Source organism: Melanaphis sacchari, unplaced genomic scaffold, assembly GCF_002803265.2.
Source record: "Melanaphis sacchari strain LSU unplaced genomic scaffold, SCAv2.0 Contig108_pilon_pilon, whole genome shotgun sequence".
Classification (NCBI taxonomy): domain Eukaryota; kingdom Metazoa; phylum Arthropoda; class Insecta; order Hemiptera; family Aphididae; genus Melanaphis; species Melanaphis sacchari.
The window spans coordinates 686,491-694,941 of record NW_020270415.1 but is presented as its reverse complement, the minus strand read 5'-3'; the positions used below and the strand labels follow the sequence as shown (position 1 = coordinate 694,941).

The window sequence follows — 8,451 nt, the reverse complement described above, 5'->3', positions numbered from 1 at the left end:
TTATTATTATTATTATTATTATGTGTTATTGTAAACAAATATTATAAATGTTTAGACTTCAATAGACGCATTAATTGATACACAGTTATTTCAACAATACGTCATGAGTCATGACGTTATGTGAACGTCATAGGTATCTATTAAAATAATTAATAATGCCATTAATTATTATAGTTTTTATGTATTTTGAACTTTATATTGTACAAATATCGATTCAAGTTATTTAGTCTATGGTGTGCGGAGATGATCATTTTCTAATTTCTAGGTTGGGAAGGCTTCTATGCATAATTGACAGTTGTTTACTTATTTTAAAAACGAACTTCTCCTTTTGATTGAAGTTGTGAAATATTTAAAATTTTATCTTGATCATTCAGATTGATACGTGATGATAGATAACTGACACTGCTCGAAAACTGTTTGTGCTTAAAGAATATAATCAATATTATTTTACATTTTTAAATTTCTTAACAAGCTAGAAGTAAATTAAAATATATATATTTCTAGGTATATTTTTTATATTTATAAATTCAAAGGAATATTTGTTTAATTTTTGATTTATTCTAGTATTGTGACATTATACAATATCCATATAATTAAATAACAAGGAATAACTAACATCTCGAAAAGTATTTTTTAAGCAATGCTTTACGTTACATGATTATTCAAGATTATTTATCCGGTTTAAAAAACTTAAATAATTTTAATTTTTAGTTTTAGAGTAATATAATGTGATACCTGAAGAAATCAAAGAGATAAGATAATATTTTAAATTTATTTAACGGTAGGTGCCATCTTTCCTGATTTTTGATTTATTTTGAATAACCTTGTATAATACTTGTATAGTTTAAATTATGTATGTACATTAATATATAATATTATTATGTTGATTTTTTGTAGGATAAATATTGTAAATCATAATATAATATCTATAATATTGCCTAATTTAAATATTTTACCTAGATTAATATGTATGATGTAAAATAAATAAAATAATATATTATATAGGTAGTTACTGTACACAAATATATATTATGACGTCATGTGAATAGTATTTGTTATTTATTTTTAACAGTAACGATGATATTTACGTATTTATTATTTATAATATAAAATTATACATACATATTGTATTATTTTCCTGTATAATATGCATATATGTATATAATATATATATATATAAGATAAGTTATAAGGTCTAATGTTCATATGATATATCTTGATAATAATATTATGATACAACTTGTGTACCTAATAATCGGTAAAATACAATTGAGAACATTATTTTTGGTAGCACGATAGAGAACGCTCGAGTTTTTTTATTTTTTCCAACGTTGCCAAATGTAATCAATTGATAATAATATGAGCACACTATTACAATAATCGATTGATATTTATTGGACTTTCATCAGATTAGCCGAATGGCGGATATGCCGGATATTAATAGTAACTTAGATACCAAATACGAGAGAATGATATAATGGTCAATTTTACAGCTCTCATCCAACAATATAATATATAGTTATTAAAGTTCTAATTGAAACTCAAGCAAAAACAATATTGAAAATAGCTACGATACAAAGTAAAAAAAAGAAATGGCAAAATAACAAAAGGATAAAATACTTAATATTCATAGTAAATCTTTGTAGTATGTGGGAAATAAAAATACTAATAATTTATTAAATTATTTAGAGTATGTTGGCTTATGCTATTCCACTATAACTGATATATAGGTAATTAAGTTTTCATTACAAAATATTATGATTATTTTATTTTTATACATATATATTTCATAATTTTTATAAGTTTTGCATATTTTACATTTTTTATATATTTATATACTACACAGGTATTAGATATTTTTATGATTTCTACATATTTAAAATTTTTATTCTTATTATATATTATATATTATTAAGCGCTTATTTGTATACGATTATAGTTTTCAAGAATATTTATTTTATGTATATGGAATTTTCAAAAGCCAAATAAATGATATTATACGTACGCAACGTCGTACTTAAATACGTCTCAATCGTATTGTTTTTTGGGTTTTTTTTTGGGGGGGGGGGCAGCGGTGAGTTATTTATTAATTTGAAGTGTTCTCAATCGTTCAATTGCCCTAATATTATCATTATAAATAACCTATAAATAGATAGGATAGGATAATTAAATAATAAAAACTTAACACCGGATGTTACTGTTAATAATATTTTTTATTGGACTATATGATAAATGTTTACGGGTAGGTATTATGAAATCATCGAAATTTAAGTTTATATATCTAAAAAATACCAAGGTTATCGTAGTAATTTATCAAATAAATATGCAAAGTAATTTATCGCTTGAATTCTCTCATATTTTTTAAATTCAGTAGGTTGGATGCAGATGATAGTTATACTTATATACATCCTTCATTAAGTTATTATTCTTGTACATAATAAAATTTATTGAGAATTTGTACATTTTCCCGTTTAGTACTACATATTATTTAATATTAGCACTTCATTATTTAAGTTTCTTAGTGAATGAGCGATGAATGTATTGATTTTATAATAATGTATTTATTTTTTGTGTCTTATGAGTTATGATACTATTTTGAGCAAAATTTGCTGCTTCAATGTTCAACATAGAAGATGGAGTATAGTAGTAAATTTGATATATAGTTTGTATTTCGAAGGGTTAAAGTACCTACTTTCAAAAAATAAACTAAATAATTTAATGAGAAATGAGAATATTTACGTAGGTAACACCAGCTACATTTTACAAAAAAAAAAAAGATTTTATTTTTACTGTAATTCAATAAAAAATAACTGTGGAGACGAGAGACGAGATTTTCAACGAACCAATGTTTTATAAATATAAGATTTTTTTAAATGCTATAGAATTTAAAATTTTGAAATTTTTAATTCTAAAGTTCATATAAACTGCTAGTTTTTATTTGATAAATATTTTTGATTTTGATTTCTCATTTATTGTTTTTACACAAATTTATGAAAATTGAATAACGAAATGGTATTTTTTTATGGTTTTTCTTTGTTTAAATTTCAAAGTTAAGATATAGCTGTATTATTTTTTATTTTTTTATATATATTATGATAAGTATCTTAAGTGGTTTAATTATTTTAAATGTAATGTCACTAATTATAATAATATTTTAATTATATGATTATAAAAATTGTCATTATTCATATTCAATGTCATCAGTTTAATTTAATTTAATCTTATTTTAATTTAATATATTGTTATCTTTTTATATATTAAAATATATAATTTAAATTAATTTAGTTGACGAATTATTTATTTTTCTTTCAATTTTTAAACTATTGATTAGATTAGGTTAAATATGACCTTTTGAATATTTTCAATTTTGATTAATACTATATTATGTTTGTCCTATATAATTTTTTAACACCTGTAAAAACGATTTATTCTTCTTTTTTTTTTTTGTTGCAGGAAATGGAATTCGATTGGGATGAAAAAACCCAAGGATTAATATTAAGTTCATTCTTTTGGGGGTACGTTATCACGCAGATGCCAGGTGGCATGTTGGCCGATTTATACGGAGGCAAAGCCACGCTGGGCTTAGGAATGCTGTTTAGCAGTATCGGTACGATCATCACACCTTTTGTGGCCAGGAGTTATGGGCCATCAGAACTGATTATACTGCGATTGATCATTGGACTCGCTCAAGTATGGACTTCATATTTTTACAGATTATAATATTAATAATAGTCAGTAGCTTAGGTCATGCATAATAGTTAATAGTACAAAAGTAACGATTAATATATTCAAACAAAATATTTACAACATATTGATGAATTCATATGGAACACGTAGCCATGTAGGTAAAACTATATGGAATCAGGGGACAAGCATCCACCCACCAAATTATTTAACAATGCTTTATGTATTGACAATTAAAAAAAAAAACATGGATATCTTATCTCTAATAATCAAGTATTATTTAATTATAATATCTCTATGAGAAAATAAAAAAGTATACTCCTTAATCCAAACTTGGTTTACGTTTGACCGAGTAAAAACCATTACACATCATGTTGCGAACGTGATACCAGGGATGTTCCCATAGGGTATACTATATATACGCCGTATACTCTCAAGATTTTTTTTCAATATTATGGATGTAATACCTATACTCTCAAGTCTCAATCGATTTGCAATTTTAACTCTTAAAATATTTTTACAAAATTATGAGTATACTCAAATCATATACAAATGAAAAAATAAAAAAAAATTTAATTAAATAATTTTTCCATATTTACATTATTTACATATCTTAAATATTAATTTTAATATTTGAAAATATTGACGAAATAATATAAAGAGGATATTTAAAAAATCATATTTAAAACTTTTCCATTTTAAATAACATGCTCTTTACCGGCTTTACTTTTATAAACTATAAGAAAATATTTTTATTATATTAAATGTTTATATTTTGGTATTTGATAACTTAGTATACTCTCAAAAAAATTAATGGGAACACCTCTGCGTGATACGTATTATTTTTCATCATCACGTGAAAATATAATTGTCGAAGTATTATTTATATTAATTAAAACATTTAAAACTGTACAGTTGAGATTTAAATAGTTGAGTGTTATGGATAATAGTTATGGATTATGACTTAAAAATATATACATGTACATACAATTGCATAGGCCATTCTGTGATAATAGGAATAAAATGTTAAACTAGATTAAAAGTTCCTATTTGTGAAACTGGCTGTAATTATTATAAAAATATATTTAAAGCAACTCGCAAATCACAATCTCTAAATAAATTTTAAATTAATAATTGCTTTTTTTTTCATTCATTCATTTATAAAATAATTTCATAATAAAACTAGATAATTATGAGTTATTAGATTATAACTAAATCATAACCTATGTCCTTTTCGTAATTATTTATTTTTACATGGGTGATTAAAATAATATTAAGTACCTAGGTGCGTAGTAATGCAGTTTATGTTATGTGACTGTGCAACACTCATTAGTTACTTTAGTAAAAATTAGCGAATGAATACTTATAAAAGTTTAGGTATTCTAGTCTTTAGTCTATATTTCATTGTTTAAAAATAATTATACCTATAGGCAGTCGTAAACAATAAAACGTAGATAATATTAATACCCGAATACGATTTTTCTGTTTTACAATTCGTTTGTAGGTACCTATTCATTATAATACAACAAATTAGTATTTTGACGAATTAAATATCCAATTTTGTATTGGTTACTGTTAATAATGTTAATATGAATATGTTGTAAGAGTGAATTGACCTATTATCAAACTTAAAAATAATACCTGGTAAAAATAATAATTAATAATTATATTTTATACGTACCTATTGTTAAGTCGTAAGTAAGTGTAGACGTGTAGTATCTATTTAACCGTGGTTTCCATTTTTAATTAAGTCTACAGATAATTTTTAAATTGTAATATTTTACATAAAGTACTAAGCGGCTTATGATTTAAACATAAATCAAACGTTAAATAAATTATTTCGTTTTAGGAATTCAAATGGGGGTTGTACAGTATTGGGTATGTATTTAATGTAAAATACTAAAATAGTATAAGTAGCTAAAAGTTAATCTAAATATTAAAAAAAATAAAAATAATTTTGTATTGTAAATTATAATACATGAAATGACAAAAAGTTTCAAGTCCCTACACATAATACTTTTTAGATTATGATAAAATAACTAAAATCATTAATTTCATTAATACATCCAATTTTATCAAAATTTGAAATCCTAATATCTACTTAAAAATTAGAAAACGGTGCTTCATATTATGTATTATTGTGATTTTAATGATTCTGTAGTGAGAAACCCAGTATCAAGTCTTATTCATAAAAATTTTAAAAAAATATACATTTTTAAAAATTTAAAATTTTTACAATTTTGCTAAAACTTGATTTCAAATTAAAAAAAAAATGTTTGGTTATGTATTTTCTAAACTTTCAAAGTGCTACAAGAATAACTTACTACTTAGATATATATGATCTTTCATTATATTTTTAAGCTTTTAGACTATACTTAAAATATTGATCTTCATTCTGTAGAAAAAAAAACAAAGTACAAATACAAGAGTACAATATTAAAATAGTTATAAATAGAACAAAATTGGTTAATTATTTTGAAAATTTTATTGTTTATATAGAAAATGTTAATTTTAATAATAGTGTAATTTTACAAGTTTCTATAATTAATAATTTTCACTAACATTATAATTTATAACAAATCAAAAATCATTATTTAATGTGTCATTTATCCAATGTCATCAAGATTTTTGAAATTCAATCACTCTTAAAAAATGTGTATTGCTTTAAACTATTTTTTTTTATATATTAATTTAAAAAAATTACAAACAATATTGTAGCATATTTTAAAACCTTAGATAGATTATTAAAATTAAAAATTTTTTAATGCTAAATAGTTAATACCTACGCTTTTGAGATTTTAGTAAATATTATTCTTATATAGCTAGTGAACCTATTGATTATTATAAAAATTTAATAGGTACTTTAATTTTTATTTCAACATACAATTTTATAAATGCAAATAGTAAATATTGTTATTGTTTGTTAAGAATAGTATACTTACTTATTTTCATAAGCATCATAAAAACTTTCATAATTACCTATATCAAAGTTTTTGTTGTATAGATATAAAATAATTTATATTTTTTTTTACTGTTTATAAATGATTATCAGCAGTGTTTATTTATTTATCTAACTAAAATACATTTTTTTAGGGACCATTATATCCTGCAATGAGCAGGTTACTTGCCACATGGGTACCAATTGAAGAACGAGGTCGATTGGGATCTCTGGTATTTGCCGGTAGGTAGGCAACACACTCTTAGTTTTTGTTTGATATGAATATTTATTTTTACACGCATATTTGTTTATTTTTTTTAGGAGCACAAGTAGGTAACGTTGCTTCCATGCAGTTAGGCGGCTTTCTTATGCGGTATACTAATAGTTGGACTAGTGTATTCTATGCGTTTGGAATCTTTGGTATACTTTGGCTCATGTTTTGGTTTGTATTGATATACAATCATCCAAGTCGTCATCCATTTATCAGTGCAAAAGAAAAAGAGTATTTAAACACAGCTATTAACGCTGTTGATCCAGAAGAAGTTTGTATAATTATTATATTTTTAACAATAATAATAAATGAATTACATGTAATAATTTACTCAATATCCAGGGCAAGTTATCAATTCCATGGAAAAGTATTGCAACATCAGGACCAGTATGGGGATTAATTATTGTTCAAATAGGTCACGATTGGGGTTTGTTCACCATAATTACAGATCTGCCAAAGTATATGAAGTCAGTGCTGAGGTTTTCAGTAGTTGAAGTATAAAATATAATCAATAATGCAGTATTTCAATGTATATTGTTTAAATTTTTATTTTATTTTAGAATGGTTTATTGTCTGGCTTACCATACATAGTAATGTGGTTGGTAGCTATGGGTTCAGGTTTCATAGTAGACTCAATGCTATCATCAAAATATTTTACTGTGACTTGCATCCGTAAAACATTTGTAACCATAGGTAAATCAGTTTAATGATCAGAACTAAATAGTTAAAAACAAAATAAATAAAATATTATTATTACTTTTTAGCCAGTGTAGGGCCAGCACTTGGAATTATTGCAGCATCATATTCTGGATGTGATAAGGTTTTAGCAGTAACTAGCTTCACAATAGGCATGGGACTTATGGGTACTTTTGTGCCCAGTCTGAAAGTTAACGCCTTAGATCTCAGTCCAAACTTTGCCGGAACATTGATGGCCATCGTGGGTACAATTGGGTGTTTATCTGGAGTTATTGCACCTTACATTGTTGGCGTTATGGTTCCTAATGTATAACTATTAAATTAAAATTTAATTTTATATTATTGGGTTTAAAATAATTGTTATTGTTATTTTTGACTAATTTAGAGTTCTATGGAAGAATGGCGAGACGTATTTTGGCTGTCTGCTGCAATACTAATAGCCACCAACTTGTTATTTTTACAATATGGCTCAGGAAATGTACAACCATGGAATGAAAAGACAAACCGCCAGTATAAGAGTAGCGATATTAATAATGAAAATAATACAACATCAATACTAAAACCATTGTAAAATAATAATCCAATAAGTTTTGTACAGTTAAAACTTTAGTCTTATAATTTTTATACTAATTATACTTAAGACATAACATAATATTTGTAATAGTTGATTCACATTGTATCAAAAGAACAATAAATAATTTAAAATTCTGAAACAAATCTTAAAACTTTTCAAGAAGTCCTGGATACCAGTTAAATGTGAATGAAAGACTAGTTTATAATGTGAAATATATGGTTTAAATTTTGATGATTTCAACAACTTAAACCATATATTAGTTTCTTTTTTGAAAAATAAAAACCAAAA

General features: G+C 24.1%; 1 protein-coding gene across 1 annotated transcript; it reads left to right on the top strand.

Moving 5' to 3' along the window:
- Window positions 1-3,369: 3,369 nt before the first annotated feature.
- LOC112603460 (putative inorganic phosphate cotransporter) lies at window positions 3,370-8,302 on the top strand. Its single transcript, XM_025352014.1, has 7 exons — window positions 3,370-3,690; window positions 6,778-6,865; window positions 6,944-7,164; window positions 7,236-7,388; window positions 7,454-7,586; window positions 7,658-7,896; window positions 7,975-8,302. Exons 1-7 carry the CDS (start codon window positions 3,385-3,387, stop codon window positions 8,158-8,160), a joined length of 1,326 nt encoding a protein of 441 aa, XP_025207799.1. The 5' UTR covers window positions 3,370-3,384; the 3' UTR covers window positions 8,161-8,302.
- The last annotated feature ends 149 nt before the right edge of the window (window positions 8,303-8,451 follow it).